Source organism: Mus pahari, chromosome 4, assembly GCF_900095145.1.
Source record: "Mus pahari chromosome 4, PAHARI_EIJ_v1.1, whole genome shotgun sequence".
Lineage (NCBI taxonomy): Eukaryota > Metazoa > Chordata > Mammalia > Rodentia > Muridae > Mus > Mus pahari.
In genome coordinates, this window is record NC_034593.1 from 110,912,253 (window position 1) to 110,940,054 (window position 27,802).

Genomic DNA, 27,802 nt, shown 5'->3' on the forward strand with positions numbered 1-27,802 from the left:
AGAGGCAGTGACCACGGGGAGGGAGGCCAGGTGTCGCCAGAGGCCATTTGGAGGGAGAATTAGAAGCCGTTGTATTCAAGCAGGCCAGCAGATCCTGGCAGGACTTGAATGGAGCAGGTGACGGAAGGGAAGCTGGGGGCAGCTCAAGTTCACAGGAGAGCCTGGGATCTTGCCAGGAGCTGGTCAGTTTGTGAGCAGGAAGGAGAGTCCCAAGTAGAAACCTTGTTACCACCATTGTAAACCAACCATGAGCTTTGAAGATATGTTTAGAGCAAGGATAAGGAAACTCCCACTCAGAGCCAAGTCTGGCTCACCCCCTCCTCTTATGCTACCTCCCCACCCCCCAATTTTTCAATAGCTAAAAGTGGCGTTTTAGTTTAAAGGGTTTTTCACCCTTAATTTTAAAAAGTGGTAAAATTATACAGAATTCATATTTTGGTGTATTAACATTTTATTGGGGTCCATAGACTTGTACTAAGTGTTGCCCGAGGCTGCTTTTGTACTCTCCTGGTATGGCGGCGTAGCAGAGCCCTACCTTAGCCTGCCGATTCCACCCTCCCCTCCTGCCTCTCTGATGATGTGTTTCCTCCGGCTTCCAAGAGAAAATTCTGTCAGCTCATGCTGACTTAACCGTTGTGCAACGTCGTCTCACCTGGATCACCCGTATCTTGCCTCATGACCAAGCTGTGAGTCCCTGTGCCAGGCCTGCAGTCTCACAGATGCAACGCATTGCCACACCACGCGGGGCTCAGCTGCATCCTGTAGGGCAGACATGCTGGCTTCGAGCAGAATTAGCTTTGCTGATCCGGTCGGCTCTGACTGGATAAAGAGATGTACGCAGACATCCTGGTGTTTGAGTGAGGCCTGACTGCTCTGACTGGACCTTATCTAGATGACTCCACAGGTCAGACACTCCTCTGCCAGGGCAGCCCGAGGGTCTGATTTGACCAGTGAATAGAATAAAGCAAATATGGATTCCTTGGGAGTTTACAGTCGTTGAGAAGCTGAAGTGCATGTAGCCTGTACTGGCTAATTTTGTGTCAACTTGACACAGCTGGAGTTATCACAGAGAAAGGAGCTTCAGTTGGGGAAATGCATCCATGAGATCCAGTTGCAGGGCATTTTCTCAACTAGTGACCAAGGGGGAGGGCCCATTGTGGGTGGTGCCATCTCTGGGCTGGTAGTCTTGGGTTCTATAAGAGAGTACTCTGAACAAGCCAGGGGAAGCATCAGCTCCTGCTTTCTGACCTGCATCCTTTGGTGATCAACAGCAGTATGGAAATGTAAGCTGAATAAACCCTTTCCTCCCCAACTTGCTTCTTGGTCATGATGTTGTGCAGGAATAGAAACCCTGACTAAGACACAGCCCTTTGGCGCACGGTGGCTTTTCTGAACTACCTAGATCAGTGGCTCTCAACCTTCCTAATGCTGTGACCCATTAATGCAGTTTCTCATGTGGTGGCTACCCCCCAACCAGAAGATTATTTTCATTGCTACTTCATAAATGTTATTTTGCTATGGTTGTGAATTGTAATGTGAATATCTGATGTGCAAGATATCTGATATGTGACCCCTGTGAAAAGGTCACAGGCGTTTCAGCCCACAGGTTGAGAACCACGGACCTAGACTCCAGAAGAGGTGGAGAGGTCCCTAGAAAACTGGCAAGCAAGCATCAGGCCTGTGGCTTCTTTTAGAATCTGCCCCATGGTTGGGCCTAAAACCCCCTAGGGTCTGTCTGCTTCTAATCTCATGTCAGTCCTGTCCTTTTCCTTACTCTTTAAACTCCACCATTGTCCCTCCTGCTGTCCCCAGGCCTGAACCTTGCCCTTGTCCTATAAGGTTTTGGGATAGAACAGTTGAGTGGCTTGAAGCTGGTACTATGATTTCAATTTGGGTTAAACTGTGTTCACTGATAAAAATATATTGAAAATGTAACCTCTAGTACCCTGGGCATGTGACCTTATTTATACATAAGGTTTTTATAGGTCTAATCAAGTCAGGAGAAGATCCTCCAGGAAATAATAGGTTGAAATCCTAACTAACCTCAGTATTTGTGAATGAAACCTTATTTGGAGATTGTCTCTTTTTGCAGATCAGTTGACCAAATTGAGATGATGCTGGGGTAGAGAGGTGGCTCAGTCAGGAAAGCATGAAGATCCAAGTTTGGACCCCTAGCAGCCTTTACAAAGGGGTGCACCAGCACATGCCTGTGACCTCAGCACTGGGGAGGCAGACAGGCTGCCTGGGGGTCACTGGCCAGCTAGTGTAACCTAATCAGTGAGCGCGAGGTTCAGCAAGAGACCCTGCCTCAAAACTGTGGCAGAGCACTTACCCAGGAGGGGGTAGCCAGTGACCAAGGAGATGGTTTTCCTAGGGCGAGGCTCCATCATTATACTTGGGGTTTGCTGACCCCTGTGGCCACCCTGAATTCAGGACCTTACACTTAGTGGTAGAGAGGGACTGCATTTGTGTTCTTCCCTGGGCATACGACGAAATGTGGAAAGGCTGATTTCAGGGAAGCGCCTGCACTGTCCCTCATTCAAGCTCCTGCTCTTAATGTTCCCTGGGTGCTTTAGGGAGAAGGTGGCCTTGAGAATATCTGGAAACTAGGAAAGAATACTCTTTTTTTTTTTTTTTTTTTTTTTTTTAAGCAGGGATTTGCTGTGTACCCAATGCTGGCTTTGAATTCAATATGTAGCCGAGGCTGGTCTTAAACTTGCAGAGCTCTTCCCCCTCCAGCTCCCAGGTGTTGGTTTTATAGAATGCACCACCACACCCGGTTTTATTTTAAAGCCACAGAGTATGTGCTTATTGGTCACAGTCACACTGGTAAGCAAGCACGAACGCCAAACTGGTTCTTGCTAGCCCTTTCTTAGGCATTGACTGAAATTTCCCGGAGCCAGTAAGTGGAGGAATCTGGGGTTAAATGAGTTAATACATGTAAACTTCTTAGCCCAGAACCTAGGATATGATTGGTACCCTGTAAATAAGAGGTAGCGGCTGCTGTTCCAGCTCCATGTGTGCACTGGGTTCACTTGCCTCAGACTCACTGCTTTGGCCCTTCCCCAGATCCTGTAGGCAACCTTGAGGGTCACTCTTGGGTCACCCTGTGAACTCTCTCTTCATGGCTGTGCATTTTAAACAGTTCAGCTCTGAAGCTAGGGGACTCTTCTTCTTGTTCTCGTAATAATTTTAATAAGAATATTTTGTGCCTGAATGATATGCGACTGGATACAAGGTACATCTAAAGGAGGGTCCATGGAGCCCAGGCTACCTGAATCATCCCCCTGCCTCAGCTTTCTCACATGTTGGAATTCCAGGTGTGTGCCCCTAAGCCATAGGCTCCAAAACTCTTTATGTTCCCCAAAGCAAATATGACTTATGTCTGTAAGAATGTCCCAGAATTTCCTGAGAGTATCAATTTCAAGATGGTTGAGTGGTTCCTAAATGCAGCCTTGGTCTGCCTTCTCTTGCTAACCTGCTGTTCAAGATGAAAACTGGTGTCACTTTGCCCTAAATACTCACATATTTAGTAAGAGGTGTCCTAAATTTTTAGAGATGTAAGCCTGTAAAGTTTTAGAGATGTAGTTCTGTCGTCATCTGTGACTTAGACCTATCTATTTAGGAGAGCTTGTTTTCTCCATGCCTTAGGTGCATCCAAAGGGGCCAGGATTTTAGCCCTGGAGTTGTTTCCTATTAAACTCTGCCCTCTAGTGGTCACTACATGTCACAACAATGCAGCATTTGGCTTTAGCTGTTTCTGAACACTATGGGAGCTCTTAAGATGAAATGTGGTAACATAGCACGTTATAGTTCAACTTCAGAAAAAGGGGCTGTGTTGGCTCCATTCAAGGTAGCGTGAAGTCATGGAGCCTTTTGTCTGAGTTGTTTGGGTGGAGACAATTAGGGTTGGCCTGAAGTTTTACGCACGTTAAACTTTCCTTGCATTTACATTGTGATCTGACAGTTGATTAGACTGAAGGGTGCTTGATTTAGCAAGGCAGAAATAGATATCAGTACTTTGGGGACTGATAGAGAATTTTCCACCCCTGTGGACAAGCGGATGTGCCCAGCCCGGCAGGAGCAGGAGAGACTAACTGCAAGCCACGTTACACCGAGATTCCTTGAGTTGGGGAGCTGGGGAAACCATGTTCTTGGGAAATTCTGAGAATTGACATTCACACAGAAGGAATTTTATTCATCTATTATCAAAATAATATATCGTCAAATACTTCTTTGTGACTTGTTTTGTTGGCTACTATGCATTACTTTATGTTGAATGCATGAGCTCGATCTTCCTTTGGTGCAGGGTAAGTGTCCAGAATGTGAATATCTGAGAGCCGGCACATGCTCCCTAACGCGTAACCTTTCCGATCATCAACTTAAAGCCACAATAGGAGCGTCCATACCATGCAACTTTGTTTCATAAACAAAGTTATTAAAATATTGCATAAATTATCTTCGGTCAATGCATATAGAGTATTTTGGGGGGCATAAATTAATTTCATGTTTAAACTTTGATTGCACTCCTAAGATCTCTAACTCTTCTTTTTTTCCCCCTCTCTCTCTGTATGTATTTGTGTGTGTGTGTGTGTATGTGGTGTGTGCAGATTTTTTAAAAATCTGAAATCTAAAACATTCAAGCATTTTAGCTATCAGATACCCAACCTGAATTTCTTTATAAGAAAATGTCCTTATGACATTTGGGCTTTCCCAGTCCCCTCTTGTTCAAAATAGCACGTAGTCATTGCATAGCCTGCGTTATCTGCCGCTTGTCAACTCTCTAAGGGCTGAGGATACAACACTGAACAAACTCCTGATCTTCTATTCTGGAGGTGGCAGACGGGGTGACCCTAGGAAGGACAACCTAATTAACAAGTTAACGGTGTTAGACGTTAGACCACGACTAGTTAGACTGCCATTCCTTAGACCGCGGCTCCAGCTCGTTAGACCACGATTCATGCTGAGGAAAGGCTCAGCAGGGAGGGAGCTGGGAGATGTTAGCATAAAGGAGCTGGGCAGAGAATGGGACTTTAGTGTGGAAGGGCCAGGCAGCGGAGGTCAGAGGGTAAAGTGAAGTAGTGAGGGTTAGCTCGGAGGTCAGAGCACATCTCTGCTCTGGAAGAACAGTAGGGAGGCCAGTAAACTGCTATGGGGTCCGGCCACTGACAGAGAGCGGGGTGAATGGGCAGGTCGCACAGGGCCCACACCTCAGAGGAAGGACTGGAATCTTTACAGCAGGAGACTGGACAATGTCTGAGGTTCACTTTGGATTCCTTGTTGCTAGGGGACAGAAAGGAAAAGAAAGTGCAGAAGGGAGGGGGGGCACGCGAGTGGTCAGGTGACAGGGCTGGGGGTTTGGACCTGCCAGGTAGCAGGGGAGGTGGGGAAGATGGGGAATTGGATGAGTAACTCAAAGGTAGAGCTAGATTACCTGGTGGACTGGCTGTGAGGGTGGAGGGGCGAGGGGTCGGAGCACTGGAAGAGCAGTGAGGTTACAGTTGAGACGAATGGGGGGAGTATATTCTTCCGAGAATTTCAGGTAAGATAAATCCCTGGGGACTGGAGATGTGGACCAGTGGCTAAGGGGACCTGGGTTCTGTTCCCAGCACTCACATCAGACGGCTCACACCTGCCTATAAATCCAGTTCCAGGGACTCTGATGGCATCTTCTGACCCCCATGAACACTGCCACAGACATGCATACACATAAATAAAAATAGATCTTAAAAAAAAATACAAAAAAAATCCAGTGGCAGAATGGCTAAGTGTGAATAACATTTGGGTCAAAATAAATTCTCCTGGCAATTAAAGGGATGTTTCTGTTTGGTTTTGCTTTTTGCCTTTCACATTTCTCTCAGTTTACACATTTTTCTCTGGTATACATATAATACTCATATATATATATATAAAAAATACTCCTCCCCACCCTTCCTTTATTTTGGTTTTTAGTGACAAGGTTTCTCTGTGTAGTCCTGGCTGTCCTGAAACTCACCAAGCTGGCCTTGAACTTAGAGACCTGCCTGCCTCTGACTCCTGGGGTTAAAGGCATGTGTGTTACTGCCACTGCCACGCTAAAACACTCCCTTTTTTATACCACAGTTCACTGCTTGAATACACTTAGAACTTGTGGGTTGATCCAAATGATCTCAAACAATGTCAGTATATTAGAGAAAAATTCCTAAACTCCTAGTGTCAAGACCTTTTTACATTGTTAAAAATTGAGAATCCTTTTTTAAAAAATCCTTTAGTTATATGAGTTATAACTATTAATAACCATTGTGTTGGAGATTAAAATGAAGAAATTATTTGCATGTGTGTGTGATGTCCACATGTGTGTGGTTCATATGTCTCTGGTGATATGGTTCTATGTGTTCATTTCTCTCTCTCTCTCTCTCTCTCTCTCTCTCTCTCTCTCTCTCTGTGTGTGTGTGTGTGTGTGTGTGTATGTGTTATATGTATATGCACCTGTGGAGGCTCAAGGTACATGTTGAATGTCTTCCTAGATTTCCCTCCACGTTACATATGGAGGCAGGGTCTCTTGGTGAACCCGTTTGGTTAGTCCGGCTGGACAGCTTACCCCAGGGATTCCCAGCCTCTGGGATTATAGGCAGGCTGCCGTGTATGGCCAGCTTTTACACAGGTTCTGTGGTTGACCTCTGTGGTACCCCCCAGCCAGCAATGGGAGGATTTTAACATGTTCTTTATTTTATTTTATGACATTTTATATTTCCTCAGTGTGTTCATTTAAAATGAACAGTGCATAAAGATGAAGTGCATATTTTTATGAAAAGATGGTCATTTTTCCAAGACAAACAAACCCACTCAGCGATAAGGATACCGTTGCTTTACAGTTTTGCAGGTCTCTTTACTGTCTGGCCGAAGAGGGCACAGCTTCTCTTGTGTCTGCTTTTAGCATTCAGTTTACTGGGTCGTTCTGGTTAGATGCTGATTTGGTTAGATACCCAGCCTCACACTGGTATGTGGTTTAAAAGGGCAGAAGTACTTTAGTAAGCAACTGCGTAAGGTAATTACAGTTATCCTGCGATGCTAATCTAGACCTTGGAGGGTGCCTCGCCCGAGAGGTTAGACGCTGGAGCCTCACCCAGCATCTCTTCTTCTCTGGTCTTTAAGGTCCATCTGTCTGTCCTGCAGTTAGAGTGGTGCTCTCGGGTGTAGGATATTTGAAGAATGTTGGTTCAAGTAGTTTAGGTGGATCTCTCAAATGTTCACATGTCTCTTTGTATCCAATCAAAATGAGCTAGCCGATAGTCATCACTAATCTTCCCAGAAAAGTCATTAACGTGTAGATAAGCTATGAACTTCTTGGTGGTGAATACAAGTCCTTCAAAAATCCCAGTGTTTGACCGACAGCTCAAATCTTTGCTTTGGTAACAAACACTATTTATCGGTTGTTTTCTTTGAAGAAACAGACCACTCTGTTTCATCCCCGAAAATGTCTGCCAATTAAGTCCTCAATGGAGACTAACCGAATAACCGCAGTTTGTTAGATAGTCTTTGTTAACTAAAGAATGGCGTTCCACTGGGGGCTGGTGAGATGGCTCAGCAGTTAAGAGCACTGACTGCTCTTCTGGAGGTCCTGAGTTCAAATCCTAGCAACCACATGGTGACTCACAACCACCCGTAATGAGATCTGAAGACAGCTACAGTGTACTTACATACAATAAATAAATAAAATCTTTTAAAAAAAAAAAAAAAGAACGGCGTTCCACGAGAGAGGGGCTCTTCAGTGGGTGATGCAGACCACTGGTGTGTTTGTTCCAGGTGTGTTTGCGACAGCCGTGCCCATATTCTGTGAACCTTGACTCAATAAAGAGAGTAAGTACTCCTCACAGTGTCGTCTGCATCTTTTCTTACTTACTGTGTGCCCGGGATGGTCAGGAGTGGAGACAGGATCAGTATAGCTGGTCCCTCAGCCTTGCATCCTCTTAAGGAATCTGTTTCACCCAGCATAGGTTTCCCCCATCCACGTGACTGTTGACACAGCGTAATAGGCGAAGAAAGTCTCAGTAGTATTATGAAAAGAAGCTTTAGTCTCTTGGACCTTGGACTTGAGGTTGCCCTGGCACTTAAGAACTGTAGAAATACTAGAATACAAATAGCTCTTTGCTTTTATCTAAGTTGCCCCACACCCCATCTCAGCCTTAACTAACAATTGCGTTTTATGTAAGGACTGATTATTAATATAGAGAAGACATTAAATTTTTATTTAAAATAAGAAAAAATGAGAATATACTATGGAAATAATAGCTCTCAGGCAAGGGCCTGTTCCATACCACAGGGTGACCTGTGAACCCTGTATAGCTCCTAACAGCTGAACATAACTAAATCATTAATCACTATAGACTGCACAGGGCTGGGCCAGAAGCCTTTGCTAATCTGTAATTACTTTATATTAAAGCTGTGCATACCCTACTGTAGATGAGGCCAAGGCCCGATTTACAACAAAGACACTATGCTTGGAGTGAAAGTGCAGGCAAGGGATAAATTCATTTAGGGGGATGGATTTACGTGGGGCGCGCTGGAAAGGCATGCTCTCCTGACCCATCAGTTTTTATCAGCTGCCCAAGCACACGCTTGCTCGTTCTGTGTGTGGATGAGCTGGCCAGCCTCCGTGCCCTCCTCTCCAGGAATGAGATAAGGCTGTGTCAGACCCTGGGAATGAGAACATACTGTTTGGCCCTCTGAGGCAATTTCCCAGTTCTCTCCAGATGGCATCTAATTGTTTCTTGAATGACCTCAGTGTCCAGGCTGCAGGAACCTGGTCTGAGAGGCCATTCCACATATTTATTAGCTTGTGGATGAGAACTTACTACATAAAGCCTCCATTCACCCTCTCCAAAGAGCTTTCTGTGCAGAAGAAACCACGGAGCTGATGGACCGCTTCCTGTGCCCCAGGGCTCCAGCTGGGCTCTGGTCTTTCCCAGGCCCAGGTGGCTGTGTTAGGAGCGGGGTCTGTGTGCTCAGTTGAATCTGTCCTGCGTGGACTCTGCTCTGCTCCGTGTCCTCCTGGTCTTTATAGAAGCAGCCTGGACCCGAGCAGAGCGGAGGCGGTGTGAGCTGAGAACTAACTCATTTTGCCTCGCCTCCTCCCAGTTTGGAATCCCAGGTTGCTTGCAGACTAAGGGACCAAGATGATTATTTGGATTAAAATGAGAAAAGTCTGCCTTGGTTTCCTGTGTGTTGTTGAGATAGAACACTCTGACTAAAAGCGGCTTAGGAGAGAAAGGTTTCATTTGACTTACAATTCCAGTTTATAGTCCGCTATTTCCAGGAAATCAAGGCAAGAATTTGAGGCAGCTGGTCACAACACGTCCAAGAACAGATAAAGAATAAAAAAAAAAAAAATGCATACATGCCCACTTTTCTCTCTACTCTTATACAATACAGGACCCAAATCCAAGGAGTGGTGCTGTCCACAGGGGGCTGAGCCTCCCACCTCAGTTAATTTAATGAAGACAGTCCCCTCCAGGGATGGGGAGGTGGCCCAGCTGTGAAGAGTGCTTGATGCTCTTGGCAGAGACTCAGGTTCAGTTCCCACCACCCACACGGCAGCCCACAATGGCCTTAACTCCAGCTCCAGGGGACCTTACATCATCTTTGGACTGCCATAATCACTACATGCATGTGGCACATATACATACATCCAGGCAGAACACCCACACCCATGACATAAAAGTAAATCATAAAACTCTAAAAATGGAAGAGAGACTCCCGTAGACATGCCTCAGAGCAACCCAATATAGCCAAGCCTCATTACTCCTGACTTTTGGGGGAGCAGAGGATAGGTTCCCTACTTTTCTACATCTAAGATGAATAAAAACCATGTCCCCCGAAATACATGTGGACGATTCTTATACATCCTTCTGCCAAGGTGTTTGTGAACTGTGGGTTGAGAATCTCTACACAGCGCTCAGCGTTTCCTGGCCCCTATTATATTTAGACATATGTGCTGAATGTTGTGGTGACTATGAAAAGATGGTTTCAAAGCGCATCAGTCATTCTAACAGCTGTGCCCAGGAGACAGGGTGGAAGCTGGAGCTCCGAGCTGGGCATAAGGAAAGCCGTGGGAGGAAGAAGGAACTCCCCAAAGGCCATGGTGACTGAAAACCAGGGCTTCCAAGCCCTTTAACCCCGGCTACAGAACAAATCTAAGGGGTATTTGAGTGTGTGTAGAGATGGTGTCAATTTCATGCCTTCAAGTTTATCTCTTAGGTTTGACCACTTGAGGGGCTCCTGGCTTCTGGAAGGGGTTGGCTTTGCAAGACCTCTGAATCTGGTCCTGTGGTTTTGCAAATAGCCAAATGGCCTTTAAGAAATGTCCTCCAGAAGTTTAAGATAGTAGATCATGCCAGGGCCTGCCAAGGGGAATTTGTAAGATGTTGGTTCACAGTTGCCCCTAGCCTGGGAGGGTGCTGTGCGTGGCTCAAAGGTTCACACCCGTACTCACTGACACAGAACATCCTAGTTCCAATCTCCCTCTCCTACCCCCTAAAGGCAACCATGTCTTCTCTCTCCCAGAAAACTCAGGACAACTCAGTTCTTCCACTTGTTAAGTCCCTGGAACAGACTGAGGAAGGCCGTTCATTTCCACCTGCTGCTGACACACCAGCAAAGAGCCCTGTTATTAACCGGGAAAATCATATGCATGGCTTCATGCAGCGTCAGCTCGTGTCGGCTTCTTTTTTAGCATCTCTCAGACGCAGAGATCGCACACAAGACAGCAGCGGTGTGCCCAACACGGTGTGCTAGCGAAGACCTTGAACTTAAGCTCGACTTCATTGTCACTGACATTTTAAGAAAACATTTTAGGAGAACAAGTTTTAAGGACACCCCATTCCATCTCCTTCACTCCCAAGCTTGATAAAGGGTCCGGTGCTTGGGTTTATCTCAAGTTTGAATCACACGATAAGTGATCCTGTAAACTTAACTGATGATACCAAGTAGTAGACGGCCTTCTGGGAAGGGCCTGGGTGGGGCAGTCTTTGCCGCTGCTCCTTCTGGGAAGTAGAACACCCCAAGGCTGCTAGTCTCTTGTGTCTGCCTCTCTCAGTGCAGGCGCTGTATTTTCTCAGATCAGCTTTATGCATGGATCACACAGTGGAAGCCTACACTTCTGTCTTAACAATTCCCATTCCGAAGGAAAGGGGAGCTTCTTCCTCAATTCCAGTTGAAAAATCCCAGGGAAGCTCTCAGATTGGTCACATGTTCGTCCTGAGACAGCTCACTGTCCAGTACTCTGACCGGATTACACATCCATCGCAAGGGTGAAGGCACATGCTATCCAGTAACGCTGAGCTATTGATAAGCACTGAATTAGACTGTTCGGTCTGCTCTCAATAAGCAGTCACGGATAAGCAGGAGGCAAGAGACACCCCTCCCCCTTTCCCCTCCTCCCCCCCCCCCCCTAGGGCTGCCAGCTCTGAGTTGTAAGGTTACAGGAAGTCTGCTAAGTGACTGAGCCCTCATCAGAAAAGGGGCAGGCTTATTCATCTGTCCAGCCAATGGGAGAAAAGGACAGGAAGTTCTCCTAGTCAGGGAACTTTTAAAGATGCCCTCTTATGCCAAATCAACGTACCAGCCGTCTCTGCCCTTTCTCTGCTGTGTCCCCCTTTCTGCAGCATTATATATTAAAAAACCGCTTCATTCTCACTAGTCTCTTGAATTTGTTATGATCATATTTCCAACACCACCATCTGGTATTTACACATTTCCCCATAAATGTTTAGGATCATAGTAGGCTATTTTTCTAATTATCTCTGTCTTCTTGGGATACACATATACTGTGTTAGCACATGACTGCCAAACTCTGCAGATATACCTCCCCATACCCTTTCCCATCTTTTTAAAACCTGTACGCAGCTCTCTGCAGTTTCACTCTCTTTGGTTTATTTATGGGCTGGATAGTGTCATGGTGGCCACTGTGACAGAGAAGGTAGAAGTGGGAACCTTGGGAGAGCTGTGCATTCCCCGAGTATCACCTGTGTGGCCTTGGAAAGATTCCCACATTTGTTATCACAAGTGACCCGGCCCTAAGCCCAGCCCTAAGACACAGTGTTCCAGATAATGATCCAGACCCATTCCTGCCGCCCACCCTGGTACCTCCCCCTCCCCCCCACCCAGCCCTCCCACCTACTTGGGAAGAAAACACTGTAAGGTGCACAGGGACAGGGTGGGGGTTGAAGGCATTGTACTAGCCTTTGAACACTGGCAAAAACAACCCATTGTCCTCACCCTAGGCACCAAGTAAAGAAAATATTGACCTTTTAGATGTCCCTTCTGAAGACATCGTTGTACTTGGCAGCCATCAAGGAAGTGAAGACATTGGCTGCTGATCAATGCAGTCTCTCACAGTGAGCCTTCGGATCCGGCCTTTCCCCACCAAGGGCACAGGAGGTCTATACACAGAGGTGTTCCTGGCCTGCAATTATCACCCTGCTGGCCCTGCTGCCTCCTGGTCCAGAGATTCTGTTCTCAGCATCCCCAGTCTGTGAGCTACACTTCCCTGCCAGTTACACGTTGTCCAGTATCCCTGACGTTGCAGATGAACCCTCAGCCTGTGCTGCTGGACTGTCTGTCGCTGGATGAGGGGAGGTCTGCCTCCTGGATTTGCTTTAGATTAGAGTGTCCTGGTCCTGGCAGCCAGGTGTGATGCTTCTATTAGCACATCAGCTAAAGCAGGTTCTGGCTTGCTTTCATTGCTCACTCTAAGAACTACTGCTTGCTGCCCAGAGCATGGTGATAATGATGCCCGCCTCCTAGTGTGCTAAACGAGACACCGAGACACCAGTAGAATTCTCAGCAGAAATTCTGGCCCTTGGGAACGTCACACACTAGGAAATGAGGTAGAGAGATGTGGATGGCCGCTTCGGCCTTTCTTGATGCACTCCCCAGATGTGTGGCTGCCAAGGGGCTGCTGAGATCAGTCTTGTACATAGTCCACATTTACTGTGACACACAAGGCCCTCCCACCAGAGGAGGGCAAGGGCTTGTCCCCTCTCACAGGAGAAAGCTACTTCACAGCCATGAGGGGGTCTCAACGCTGCTTCCCTGGCTCTTCCTCTTAACAGGAACAGCCCTGCCAAGCCAACCCGTGTCCATGGCAACCAGACAAGTGTTTTGCATGTCCAGTCATGGTCAATAGGCTATTTTGCCCACTTCCTTTCTACTGGCTGTTGAAAGTCTTTCTCAATCTCAGGCTGGTGACATGACTCAGCAGGTAAAGGTACCTCCCAGGAAGCCTGGTGACCTGAGTTTGGTCCTCAGGATCCACAGGGTGAAAGAGATGGCAGAGTCCCACATAGAAGCTTGGACATGCGTGTGAGCGCGCACACACAATTAATTAATTAATAGATAAATTAAGTTACTTTTTAAAAAAGTGAATAACCAATCAGTGGGTACTTCTAGGTCCCCTAAGTGTTTGGGAATTGTGTATAAGCTCTAACCTATTTCTCCAGTGAGCAAATGATCACCCAGTGGTTTGTATGGCTCATAGAAGCCATACTTCACCCCCAGTTAAGAGCTCCTAATACAGACTGATTTTCAGTGCTATTTTGGCAGAATGCAGGATTAATCACTGTATCATTCAGATGATAATAGCCAGGTTGTTTCTGACATGACAAAAGACCATTTTTCTACTGAAGTGTTTTTCATTCAGGTGGCTAAGCTTGATCGTGAAGGAATTAATTCCACTATTTTCTGTCGCAGTTGAAATGAGTGTGGTCTCTCCTGGTGCCTGCCTGCCCTGTGCCTCTGCAGTCCTCGCTGCGACTGGCGGATGCCTGCTGTTGCAGGCTTAAGGGGAAGAAGTGGAGGCAGAGAATAGCTTCTCAGGGGAATACAGACAGGCAGTATAAATTAGAACAGCTTGCGTTGTGGGTGGGAGGGGCACGGCACAACCTTCATGGGGCTAGACACAGCATGACTCTAGAAATAAGTAAATATCAGACAGTCCAGAAATATGGACCAGAGCAGGATGAGGAAATAAGGCACCTGGGAGATGGTTCTCGGGCACTCTAGGTAGAAGCCAAAGATCTGTTGTCATGGCAACAGCCACCCAGCACGGAGGTGTTGGAGGAGTGAGATTGGCAGGACAGCAGGTCAGAATATAGATTGAAGTCTAATTCTGCAGCCAGAGTGGTACAGGGACAATGATGGTGGCGGGGGTGTCACTCAGATCCCATGGATTACCCATAGGTGCTCAGGCAGGTTGGCTGGGACAGGGGTGTCCAATAGTAGATGGGCTCTGGGGTAGGCATGGAGGCAGATACTGTGGCTATGTGTCCTGCCTGTCTCCATCAACAGCTCATCAGATAACAAAGATGCAGGGGACCCTCTGAGACATCTGAGCAAGTGTGACTAAAGACCCTTCATATGACTTCCGGTGATCAGGTTTTGAAGTTGAGGATTAAAATATACTTTTAAGGCTAAAAACTCTTGATCATCTATCTCCTCCTTAGTTTTAAAAATTCAGAAGGGTCCCCAGCACCAGCTGCAGTCAGGCAGTGACTCAGTCATTGTCCACCTTCTCTGAGGACACAGGTCGAGTCGCCCGGCATCTGGGAGTTAGCAGCATAGAGGGTGGTTTCTAGTGCCTTTTTCCAAAGAGGAATGGAAGCTCACATTTGCAGACTGTGCCTTCCATGTGTTGGGGGACAGGATTTATATTGTTATCTCATTCGATGCCTGTAATCACCTGGTATGTTTGGGGAGCAGCTTGAGGTTTTAGAGGTCAAATAATCTCCCAAGGTCACCTCAGCTAGCTACTGGTGCAGCATTGACGTCTGGAACATGATCAGAGTCTCTTTAGAACCACTGGATGTCTGTCTCACGGCTCAGTTTTGGAAGGTGCCAATTTGCAGAAGTGCCTGTAAGATGGGAAAGAACTCAGTTGGTCCTGATGGGGGTAGGGCACTCCCTGAAGGCTCCTCTGCACAGAGGGACCTCTGTGCCACTTCTGCAGTTATTGCCTGTCAGCTCTTTATGTTGTTTTCACTTACTAAAAGTAGGAGGGAAGGAAAAGGCAATGTGTACAGCAGAGAAAACCCAGAAGTAGAGATATCAGAAACAAGCTTTGCTCTGCGTGTGATGTCTACATGGTTACTGTGGAATGGGAGGCAGCCTGGCAAAGGAGGCACTGAACCCCCCCTGGATGGATTAGACTCCCCAGGACTTACAGAGGATCTATAGGAGCCCCTTGAAATGTTATATCAAGGATCATGAATCTGCCTCTTGTTCTGGGAAGAGGGCCCCTGGCTTTCTACTAAAGGATGCCCAAGCCTGCCAAGTGGTCTGAGACTAACTGATTGAGAAGTTGAAATTCCTACATCTTATACTCTCCTCCTCCTCCTCCTCCTCCTCCTCTTGAGACAGGATCTGGGATACATAAGGTCCTAGACTGATGACCTTGCACTCGGATCCTCTTAGGTGTTGGGAGTATAGGAGAATACTACCACATCCAGTGTATGCAGTACTGGGATATGGAAGCCAGGTCTTCCTTTGTGCTAGGCAAGTACGTTGCCAACTGAGTTACAGCCCCAGCCTGTGTGCATATTCTTTTAATTTCTACTGTAATGCCACAGTATGGAAACAGAAGTGCGTGAAATACAGCATTTCCAAGGGGATACCAGGAGATGATAGGTGTTTTTGATAGAGTGATATCTAGGGTAGAATTATAAAACATAACAGTATGAAAGAAAACTCAAGGCTGCCTATTGCTTCACGTTATTCAGCTATGCAATTTTAATAGCTGTTTGGAGAATCATAAAGTTGTTGGGGGGAGGGGCAAGGACCTGATGTCCAATAGAAAGGAATCTATTTGCGAAGACTGTACTTAGTCTTTGTGTTGGGCAGATCGATACTGTTTCCTGAAAGAGACCATTTAACAGCCATCATCCCTCATCCCCCTTGAGAATTCTGGGGAAACTGTCAACCTGAGATGCAGATGCCTGAGTGTCTGTCGCACTGGAGAGCCTGCTTCTAGAGACTGCATCCGCCAGAGCACAGCAGGTGCTTGTGAACCCAGAGCAGCAAAGATCTCAACAGCACATCCTACTCTCTGCCCACCTAGTCTGGCTTACATCCCTGTTTGGAGCAAGGACGGAATCTCATTTGCCCAGTGGGTAATGTGTTGGACTCTCTTCAACAATCTTAGCGGCTCTGTCTAGCTTCTTCTCCAGCCTTATCCTTTCTCGGGGGTATCTGAGACCAACTCTGTTCCATCAGGCCCTGTGGCTCTTTGTGTGGAGGTGTATGTGACAATCACATCAGCTTCTTCTGCCCTACAGATGCTCCTCAACTTAGAACAGGGTGACAGAGCTGACCAGAAATTGAAACAATTCTAACACGAAGAGGAACTTAATAATATACCTGTCCTTCCATGCATCCCAGCTTAGTCCAGCCTGCCGTGGATATTCAGAGCAGTTAGCCTACAGCATGGAGACATCCTTGACACAGAGACTGTTTTATAAGAAAGTGTCCAGTGTCTCAAGCAATTAACTGACCACTATTTTGAAAGTGAAATGCAGAGTGGATGCTGTATATACGCTCACTCTGGGACATTTGGAAGTTAGAGACGCCTGTGTCTGTTCAGAATCAGGCAGGTGCAGACCAGACATCTTAGGAAGCAGACCTACCTCCTCTTCCCAGGCATGTGCCTCACAGATACATCCTCAGGGAGTGAAACTGCAGAGTGTCATGTTGCAAAGCCAAGTTACCTTTCCCTTTTTGCAGGGACACCGAAGGCAGAGAGCTGGTTTCTTTGGCTTTATTCCGTAGCTCATTAAAGATGCCTTTGTTCACCAAAATCCAGGTCACTAGGACTTGGTGGAAACCAAAAACAAACCACAAGTCAGAAAGGATTGGTGGTATGTACAGGAGGAGAGACCTTCAGAGGTGTGTGTGTGTGTTTGTGAGTATATGTGTGTGTGTGTGTATCTGTGTGTATCTGTGTGTGTGTGTGTGTGTGTGTGTGTGTGTGTATGTATTTGAAAGAGAGGCACACAGACAGAGGAATCTTACCATCCCCATGAGAAGCTCAGCTATTTTGATCACATGACTGATGTTCATCCCAGCTGATACTCAGGGCAGGGATTTTTAGCTGGACCCTGCAGCCCTGGACAGTGTCTTCTAGTTCACTGATCGCCAACAGTGAACCACAGGACTGCATGACTCAGAGCAGCTCCGTGTGAACTCGATGACTTGATGGTGAGGTGGTGAAGGGTTGGATGTCCAGGTTGATGTCCTGGACAGTGAAAGATAGCTGCTGCTTCTTCCTCCCACCATGCCCCATCAGTGAGAGTGTCAGTCATTACTGGGGGCCCTGCTTCTACTTGGGGTGGCTCTGACACGTTGGGAAAGGAGCCAATGGCTGTTGCCAACAGGAAGCATGCCTCTGTTGAACGTGGCTGGCAGGAGGCTCCAGTTTCCATGGTTACTGCGTAGGGTGGGTTAGTTGGTAGGGCTACTTAAGGGAAGCCTGGCTTTGAGGACAGCAATTTGGTATGTTTGGTGGGGGCTGGGGGGGTGTCCCTTTGCAGCTGAAGTCTTTATTTTGAATGGGGTGTGGACAGTGTTTGACTTCAGGAACAGGGAATTCCTGCAAGAGTCCGCATGGCTGCCTAGCTTAACCTTACCACCTACCAGTGATTTCTCTTGGTATAAAGATGCAAGCCTCTTGGGTGGCCTGAAGGGAGTGCTTCAGAACACCCCAGAGCCACCTTTCCTAGAGTTCTGCCCACTGGCTCCTTCCTTCTAAGGTTCTATTGGGAGCTATAGGATTCTATTCCCACTCGCAGAAAGGCGTGGTGTTTAGAAAACCCTGAGTCTGAACTGGTTTCAAATTTCATGTACCAAGGCATCTGTGAGAACCACTTCTCCAGGTGTCAACATTTTCGTGTGGTTACACAAATGACAGGTTTAATTACGAAGCTCTATAAAATCTTTTCTTTTAGCTTTCATGTGATCAGCTAAGTGGGCTCTGCAGTCCAAAGATGGAGTTTCTGGTCCTTTGTTCTCTGCAGAATAACAGTCCATTCTGGTCTTCTGTTTCTTTGCAGCTAGAATAGAAGACTCATTGTGGAGAGAATGGGGTGATTGATCACTGTGGATAGGAGACATTTAAACTCACAACCAGACACTGAAGGGCACTTTGGAATCTCATGCAATTAGCATCTTTAGTGGCGAGAATACATTATTTTAGTTTCTCCTTGGCCATTTTAGAAGAAAATAAAGATTTCTTTTTTTAAGTGCTGCTTCAAAAATTATTTTTTTTTCATGTGGAACAAAAGCATAAAGTGTTCAAGAAACAGTTACCACCTGTTCTTAATTATGGATAAAACATCTTTGGCCATTTTGGTGGACAGTTCTTAGCTAGGGAAATCATTAGGTGACAGGGCAGTGACTCTGTAGTGACCTGAATGGCATTATTCTGTTCTTTCTTGACTCTGAAGCACTGGCTATATATGAAGCACATATATAATTCTGTGTAATTTATGTACACAGTATTGACAGATTTGCTTTCAAGAATGTATTTCTAGGGCTGGCAAGATGGTCCAGAGAAGGCGTTTACCATCTAAGCTTAGTGTCCTGGGTGTGATCCGCAGAACCTACGTACAGCTGGGAGAAGAGTGCCAGCTTCATGGCATTTCCTCCAAGCTATGTGCACGGTATGCTCCGCCCCCCGACATCAGAGGCACACAGTAATATATATTTTTGAGGAATATACTCTCCTTTTGCTGGAGTTCAGATGCTCTTTGCTGACCGGTCTTTCTGAGTCTCTGTAAGAGGCAGGAGTGAGAAAGCTCCTTTACCTGGACCCAGGAAGTATTTTTCCAGCCATTGGAGAGGTTTTTAGCCTGAAGGAGCTTGTCATTTCCTGCCAAGGGAATCACGTCTGTGAACTGGGCCCCTTGGGGCCCCTTTGGTAGTGGCTCTTGGCCTGGCTGATGAGTCACTGCAGCAAAGACACCCTGGAGACTGACTTACCCTTTGAACCTATCTCACAGAAACGCTAGCAAATAGAAAATGCTTCCTTCTGGGTGCAAGATATGGACCCTAAAGGACAATATTGACCTACCAACTGGACGAACGCTGGGCTAGCCATCTCAGGTGCCAGTTTGAGGTTCCCCTAAATATTTGATGGCTCAGGTAGACTTTACAGGCCTAGGAGCTCTCGGGGACAGCCAAGCCCCTCTCCAATGCAGCACATGGGAGGGAGGAAGGAAAGTTCATGCAAGGAGAAATTAAAGCAGCTTCCCTGGCGCTTCCCAAGCCTGGAGAGCCTTCAGGACCCTGACCCCCTGCCTCTTCTGGAGCGTGTGGGGCCTGCGGCTGATCAAATATAGAAGCTTCTCACTGGGCACTGGACAAACAATTCCCCATTTTTATAGGCGGTTCTGACCTAGAGCAAAGGCCATGGCCTCAGAAACTTTGCCACTAATCCCGCTGGATATTTCTCATACCTCTCTCATGCCTCATCCGGTGTCATTCCTTGCTGGAATGAATAGGTTCTATTTCTCCCTTGTTACAAGTTTCTCCGCCTGGGTAAAGTTTTAGGAAACTTCAGGACACATCCTGCTTTTGACAGGGGCTGGAGCCGCTGAGAGTAAACTCATCCGTGGACTGGCAGGAGAAGGGAGAGCTAGGTGGCCAAAACCTGGGCTTGATTTTCAAACCAAACCGACCAGCCACAAAACAAAACAAAAACAAAATGCTAATAAATAAATAAATAAATAAATAAATGGCAGAATAGTTGAGTGTCCACTGTAACTGTAACTTCCAAGAATGAGGGAAATTACAGGTTCCCCCCTCAAGGTGTTCTGAGGCTCTGAGTAGGCCTCTCTCTCTAGAGTCTTCTAGAAAGACCTTCCTTGGTGGTGGTGAATGCAGGGCTTGTGTGTTGAAGCAGGGCTAAGCAGGGTAGGCAGTTAAGTGAAGGACTTAGAGGGAGGAGGACAAACATCTGGGTCGGGAGGGCGCACTCAATCCCTATCCTCCCTCCGGCTGCATGGCCAGGTGGGGAGGACATAGGCCCTTCTGGGTGTTTGCCGACAGACTTGCTAATTAAACGCCAAAAGGCAATAGTGCTTTGCTAATAATGAGGACCGTGCCAGTGTTATCAGCTGCAAACGGACTGCCAGGAGCAGTAATTAAAAGTAAACAGCTCTGGCGGTGGGCATGGAGATCCAGATCCCGCCCGATTGCTTAGAACTTCTAAGATGACTCTCAGGGAAAGCCACAGCCTGATCACCTGTGGGCCACCTTTCCTCAAAGGAACCACTGTCTCACGCGAAGATGGTGTGATGGCGCACAGCTCGCCCTGCTTCTAAAAAAGCCCCCGAGTGCTGGGGTGAGAAGCAAACAAAGCCACTGGGAGCCGATTGCCAGTGCTGTGTTCCAGCCCTGAAAAGGGAAGGCTGCCCAGAGTGGGGGTGGGGTGGGTATAACGATTTCTGCCTGGCCTCTGAATTAGGGGACAGCTAAAAGCTAAAGCACAAGCCCTCTTCTAAGAGGGGTTAGAATTTCATCAAGTCTGGTCACATGAGAATTTCTGGCACCGTGTGATGGCAGGCTGGACACAAGCCGGTCAGAATTGAGCGAGTGGATCCTATTGGCTTCAGCGGAGGGGAAAAGTCACAGACCGGCCTGGGAGAAGGAGCCGACTCACTCCCTTGGCTGCTGGCTGTGGACAGGAGCAGCAGAGCCTGGGACTGGGACTCCGCCATCCAATGCCCCCTTCCTTTTAACTTTGATGAAGGTGTGTGGTGTCAGGGACTGAAGACAGGATGCCTAAGGAATGCAGTGCCTTCCACGCCCTCTCTGCAGCCCTGTGCTGCTTCTATCAGCGCAAGTCTTTCTTTGGAGTCAAGGTAGGTGTGGCTTGGAGATGGGATGTGCGCATCTCTAAGCCTTTTGGGGCTCTCAACGACACTGGCTTTCTAGGGAGCACTAGAGGAAGTTTGCATTTTGCAAATCCCATTTGGTCTGATGGCTCTTCCAGTGGAATCCGGCGGCTGCAGAGAACGAGGGCTCCTTTTCTGTGTTTGGGACAAAACTCTGTTGTTTGTGACTCTTTCAGCCTCCCTGAGATGATACTGAATGCCGAAGTCACCAAATATGACAAAGCTGTTTGTCCTCCTTTCTCTTTGTCTCTCTGTCACTTTTCCCATGTTCAGAGTGAGCTAGAGGTGGCTGAGTCCCCTGGCTCTGTTTAACCTCAGAGTCCATTATACGCCAGCAACGTATATAATGGACAGAAACCACAAAATATCTTCTTTAAAATTGCAACCAGCTTCCGAAACATTTCAGGGATCAGAAATGTGTTTCTCTTTACCACTTGCACTTTAACCTTTGGGACAAGATATCAGTGCCAATGGCTTTTGCGTAACAATGCCAATATATTATGTGGATGACTTTGACTTGTTTAAATCAAGCTCTGCATTCTGTGTCGCCTGCCCATGATGTACTAAGAATTAGTATGAACACAGGCTTTCACCAGTCTTGAGATTGGTCAGCCTTGGGAAGACCCCCACCAGCTCCGGAATAACTGCAGACCTCAGTTATTCCAGGGAAATTGAAGCTGAGATGCCTCTTCCCAGGGGACTGAGAAGTCACAGTGGGGCTATAAGCCTTGGGAAAGTGACCTATTACAGGGAGAAAGACCTGACCATAGAAACACACACAGTGGATGAGATGTGAGTAGACGTCCTCTGGCTCTGCTGCCTGGTTTGAGTGTTCAGAGTTACCTCTCAGCTACCCTGCAAGTTGATTGCCATGCCTCTCCACCCAGAGCTTCTGAGGAGAGCACCGAGGTGTGGGTTGAACATGGTCCTCCCCGACTTACTGCAAGAGCTCTGTGTTATCCCAGAGCCCAGTGGGTGCTGTGGTTTTCGACCTAAATATGGATTGTTCTGGAATGGGGTAGATGATGTCATGCCATTAACAGTATTTTCTGAGTTGACAAAGATAGACTGGGAAGGTCCCAGAGGGCTTCATGCACTTCAGGGGTTGGCAGTTAAGTTCTCCCTCAAATAGAAATCCATCCGTGAGCCAATTGCTGTTAATTCAGGATGAACTTAGCATTTGGTATAAGAGGAATCAACGCATGGATGTCTGGGTCCCAATGAGCTGTTTGGATGTTCCCAAAGTGTACACAGAAGGCACCACATAGTAGGCTAACATGGTCCATCTGTACTGCCTCCCCACCATAGGCAATCAGTGGACACGTCTTAGTAGAAATGACTTCCCTTCTGTCCAGGTTTCCTATCCCACCCAGTTATGCTGAAGCTTTTTATAGCAGGAAGAAGGCTCTGACCTGTTCACCCACTTTCCAGTCCCTCCCCAGGGCTCCCAGATGGACCTCCAGATGAGTTTTTCTGTTTTGTTTTGCTTAGCTGGTTACCTGGGGAGGAAATCTGCTTGCACGTCCTTTGTGGTACCAGTGTGTTACCCCAACGATAACGCAGACTCGTTTTATTGACCTTCACTTTAATTAGGGGGCTCAGGTCATGCTGCTCATAATTAGTTTCTGTTGCAATTAGAATTTCAAAATTAAGTTGGGATTGATTGCCTGATAACAAGGCGGAAATGCTGTTCCAGTCTGACCATGTATGCTGTTTCCCGTGGTGTGAATTTCTCATACCCAAAATAACACTGCGGTAGCCATGGTAACTTTCCATTTGGTCTAATCCATATCATCTCAGGAGAAAGCAGAGGGTTATTAATAGTGTTGGTTGTATGGGAAGAAAACTAAAAATATGAAGGTTCCTTGGTTGCATAGGAGACCAATCACACAATTGCACTCTGGGAATATCTTACTTGCAGAGAGAGGTCTCACTGAATTTAGCATATAGTTAGGAGCCTCAAGGATTTGTATATGGAGACTCTGGGAAGGAATGATGCGAGAGGTCAAATCAGAGAGAATGATCAGCGTTGAGCATACGTTGCTGGTCCCCATCAAGAGATGTTCCAGCCACGCTCAGTATCACAACTCTAACATCCCAAATCAGTTCATAGTAGGTGCCCATTTCAGAAGAGACCAGGGACTCTTCAGTCTGCATTTTTAAAAGCTTTTTGCTGAATCCCATCCAGTGGAAGGAAGCTGGTACCAAAGAGATTCCAGATACATGATATCAAAAAGGCACACTCCAAATTCAGAAGCCCTTTAATTTTGGAGCCCCACCCATGGCCATTTGTGGGTGGGCCTGGGACTACATGTAAAGTAATAAATGACAATTGAGGTGTAATTCCCAAGTTCAAAAGACTTGCCACAAGAATGCTAGACAATAATGTCATTTGGTTACATCTGCAACAGTCTTTCCAACGTCTTAATGATTCACGGGTTGCTTCCTCAGAGTAAGCTCTACAAACGGGGCAGGGTGGTAGTTTACGTTTTCCATAGAGTAGAGGCTGAGTCTCAGAAGCAACCTCAACTGCAATCAATCTGTCAGGCACCAGAAAGGGAAGCCAGATGTTCTAGGCTTGTACCTCATATTCTTTCTACAAAGCCATATTAGGAGACTTGGAATCTGAACCAAGATGCTTTCGTGTATATTAATACTTCATTTTACATTGCAGTTGGGAAAGGTATTTCAAGGGGGGTGGTGTTGGGTGCATGGGATGTGTGTGTGTGTGTGTGTGTGTGTGTGTTTAGAGGAGATAATTCTTTTTTAAAAACTATTTCTAGTGACTCAGGATTTAGGTGGATGAAGAAGAGGCTGGGATGGGGGAGGGGGGAGGGGGGAGGGAGAAGGCATTCCAGTCTGGGAGAGTAGAGTTCCTTCATAGCTCAAGGTATAAAAAGTGTTAGCAGAAGCCAGACCTAGTCAGAGCAGAATGCTCACAGAGAGGCTCAGTTCATAACATGGCAGGAAATGGCCACGAGCGCGAGGAAGACTCCTCCCTCCAGCCCTGCGCTGCTCTGCTAGGAGCTCAGTGCCCGCGAATCTCTACGCTGGCTTTTATCCTGCTTGCGTCCTCAGCTAAGCAGTAAATGACCACTATACCTTCGTGTGTCTCGCCTTTGCCAGCTGCTCTGGCCCCGGTAGTTAGGACCCAGTCCTTACTCGGAGGAGGAAAGTTTCAGTCCATTTGGAGAGCTGTGCTGCAGTGCTAGGCAGGTGTATCTTGACAGGCCGAACGGAAGCCTCATTGGCCAGCGATTTGGTAGAGGATGCCTTGGCTCTCCCCAGAGGAGCAGGCCTGGTATAGTCTGAGCAGTGGAGGACTTCCTGGGGAGACAGGCTTAGCTTAGAAGAGTTAGTAAGTAGAGGGTATCCTGAGAGGAAATGGCATTCTGGGTAGAGGAAGGAGTAGCCACAAAAACCTAGGCATGGCAGCCAGGTATGGGCAGGGAGGCAGCAGCGGGCCAGGCAGCCGCAGATAGCACACTCTGTCCCTTAGGAAGCTGCAGAAGGACTTTGGTTAAGAAAGGATGCACGGCCTGATTTTGGAGGTTGGCAGTGGATCCCCATTACTTCTGACCCTTCTGTCTCTGTTTATTGATGTGTGTGTGTGTCTGTCTGTCTGTCTGTCTGTCTGTCTGTCTGAAAGGGAGGGAGAGGAAGGGGGAGGGGAAGGGAGGGAGGAGGGGGAAGGAAGAGCTGAAATTCATCATCAGACCAGCATCTCACCCTAGGGAAGGGCGGTGTGATTGTATTGGAGAAATCTAAGAGAGAAACTTCCATCCATGTATTGAAATGCTGCCTGACCAAAACAGCATAAAGGAAAAGGTGGGATTCAGAAAGTATGTGAATAAATGGGCCAGAAAGGCTTGATTCAGTCCAGCCCAGTGGTCTTGTCCTGAGCTGCCACAGTTAGGAAGAATCACAAGTACAGATTCTTCCATGCTAGGATTGAGCTGTCTCTGCAGTCATTAAGGGCTGCCATATAGTAAAAAGATCTTGAACTGTGTTAGGGTGTTTCATTTGGATTGACATCCTTTTGTCTCCGCCCCTCCCCCTGGGGAAGTGGGGGAAGGAGATTTAGAGCCTGTTGAATCCACACTGTGTCAGGTCTTTGGCACTTGGTTTCTTTAGAAACTGCCTTTCTCCTATGAAGAGTGTGGTGGAGGGAAGGTCCCACCCATGTTCCCTGTACCCGCTCCTTTGGCCTATGTTATAAGTGACAAATCCTGGCAATGGCAGTGGCCCAGCTGCCTTTGTATGGGTGCAGACACACTGTCAGCAAAAGGTGGGAAAAACCATATAGAAGAATCTTTCCAAGAGACTTGGCCCCTTCTCCCAGTGCGGGTTTGTTGCTCATTCATGCCTCCAGGCTCTAAACTGAAAATCCCAGCATAGCTTCTTTGTGAAAAGAGCCCCTTAAGGGCATTCCATTGACATCTGAGAGCTGTGGGGATCTGGCTTCAATATCAGGACATGGCTGACAGAGACTGTGTCCCTGTGCTCCCTAACCAACTTCAGAGCTTAGAGTCCACCTTCTTTTTGTTGGAGAAACCAGAGGGGGATCAGGGGCAGGGTTGAGACCCACAGAAACTGTCTGTAGATTCAGCACTGCTGGGCTGCAAAGTTGGTCTGTGTGTGTGTGTGTGTGTGTGTGTGTGTGTGTGTGTGTGTGTGTAGGGAAAGAACATCAGCCTAGAACTTTCAGCAGAAGTTCTAAGAACTAAGACTAAGGTTAAAACAGTGGACAGGCTTCTCTGCCATGGCCTGGGTAAGAGGTCACCAGGACAGGCATGGCAGATCCTCGGGCCCTGCCACTAGGGTTAAAGACATGGCTGAGGATGACCCAGTACCTTTTAACTGAGAGGAAAGAAATGTGTCATAGAGTTTTATGCCACAGTGGCATCTCTGTCATCAACTGTCGTAGCCCCAGGAGCTATTGTTCCTCTCTGGCTCTGGTCACCAGAATGTGCTGACTTACTGTCTAGCTCATGAAACCTATAATCAGTATGTTAATTTTTGTGACTAAGAACTTCTTTTCTGGTTTCTACTATCGATACGTGTATTTTATAACGATGGTTATACATAAAGGAATGACTGTTCCACATCCTGGCTTCTCATTAAGGGTCTGGAGGAACGTCTGCATGCTCCTACCCTGAGCTCATGGGTCTCTTCCAGCCCCACTTACCCACTGCATCTAGACCTAGAATGCACTGGGAACACAGAGGGCTGGAGTCTCACCTGGAAGGACAATCTCCATGGCCGCTAGGGCATGGCTGCACAGTCATTTCTCTCTGTACCTATGGTAGATATGAAGAAAGGAAGAGGGAAGGAGGACACCCCAACACAGCTTACTGTCACATCCTAGAGGCCTTTAATGCCAGCCCCGGCCAGAGACCTTCCCAGAAGAGGTCATTGTCGGAGCACGCACGAGAGGCAGAAAAAGCATCATCAGTCTAAAACATTGAGTGAAAAGGAGGAGATCAGATCGGGAGGGGGGAGAAAAGTTGGGAGGATGGTGGAGCACACAGGCTTCTATGCTGGGAAGCAGAAGGACACCCCCCCACCCCCTGAGCAGCTGGGATGAGGAGTCAGATGAAAGTTTGAAGGTGGTCACAGTGTGTGGAACCTGTGCAGTATCCCTCCCAACACGGGGCCCCTCCTGCCTTCCATCAGTTCTGTGTCCTTGGCTCAGTTCACACTGATGCCACCCGTATTAAAATATGGTTTCTTTCTTCGAAGTAGCTGTCAACCACCGGGCAAGATGTTGCCTGCCCCCCTTCCACCACACTGTCCCCTCAAATTCCAGCTCTTCCCACGCCTTGCTTCATTCCCGTGGCTTGTGAGGATGAAGTCCCCTGTTCCTGACGCAGGGCTGTCCTGTCTGTCACCTGCGCTTCTCAAGAGCTCCTCTCCCGAGCTCCCTCGTCTCCCTGGGAGACCCCACTGCCTGCTCTACTCTCTCTTAGCTTAGAAATAAGCTCTGGTCTTCTCTGTTCTAAGCACCGTCCTTACCTCCACACAGAAGCCACCTGGCCCTCTTTTACCAATGGCCTGTACGTGATCAAATCCAGGGGCTTCTCTCTAACTGATCTGATTGGAACTGCCTGCAGCACTTGATAGTGACAGCTATTTCTTCCTGAAGCTCTTCTCTGCCAGCCTCCAGGAGCTGGAGCCAGAGCACTCCTTGATCTGGGTCCTTTTTAGCCAGCCTCACAATGTCCACTTGGGTTTCTTTCTGGTTTGCCTCTTAAAAAAACAGTGTCCACAGCTCATGCTGTCTTCCATGTCTGAGGTGGGAGCTGAGATGGGCTCTTATAGTACATGGAGGCTCCCCATGTTGTATTATCTAGTCAGCCCATCTCTACAGTGCCCCATGGCCCAGTGAAGAACCCTATTTAGATGTCAAAGCAGAACCCCACCTTCTTCCACAAACCTGTTAGCCTCACTCTTGCATTTCAACATTGGGTGACTCATGCATCCTTTCAGGATACTTATACTTCTTTCCTTATTCACTCTCCACATGCAATCACCCACTAAGGTTTCACCACCTAAACATAGCTCTCGTTGGTTTCTTCCCTTCTGTTTCCGCTGCCACTGTGTTAATTCAGGCCTCGTTATCTCCTGCCAGACTCCCTCAGTGGCTTCCCAACTGGTCTCCTAAGCTTTCACAGAACGTTGACTTTTCTAGAGGAGGTGGTGTATTCCCACATTGGGATAAATCTAAGTGCTAGATTCTACAGGTTCCATCTTGTTTGGCTCAAAAAAAAAAAAAAAAAAAAAAAAACAAAAAAAAAAAAAAACCAAATCTGCAGCTTCAACATATTCCTGGTTTTGGTGAGGTAGGAATTCTGACTGCCCAATACACAGTCCCCCTCCAG

General features: G+C 47.3%; 1 protein-coding gene and 1 non-coding gene across 3 annotated transcripts in view; both read left to right on the forward strand.

The window, feature by feature from the left end:
• The window catches only part of Bcar3 (BCAR3 adaptor protein, NSP family member), a 112,090-nt gene that overhangs the window by 43,059 nt on the left and 41,229 nt on the right, over positions 1-27,802 (forward strand). The window contains exon 1 of one of the 2 annotated variants that reach the window (XM_021196205.2): positions 20,465-20,888. The exons of the other annotated variant lie outside the window; for it this stretch is intronic. Within the exon in view, the coding sequence (XP_021051864.1) occupies positions 20,805-20,888 (84 nt within the window). The 5' untranslated portion in view covers positions 20,465-20,804. Of the gene's footprint in view, positions 1-20,464; positions 20,889-27,802 lie in introns of those variants that run through there. 2 annotated transcript variants of the gene reach the window in all.
• LOC115063977 lies at positions 2,325-2,481 on the forward strand. Its single transcript, XR_003843819.1, has one exon. It is a non-coding gene; the product is annotated as a U1 spliceosomal RNA (small nuclear RNA).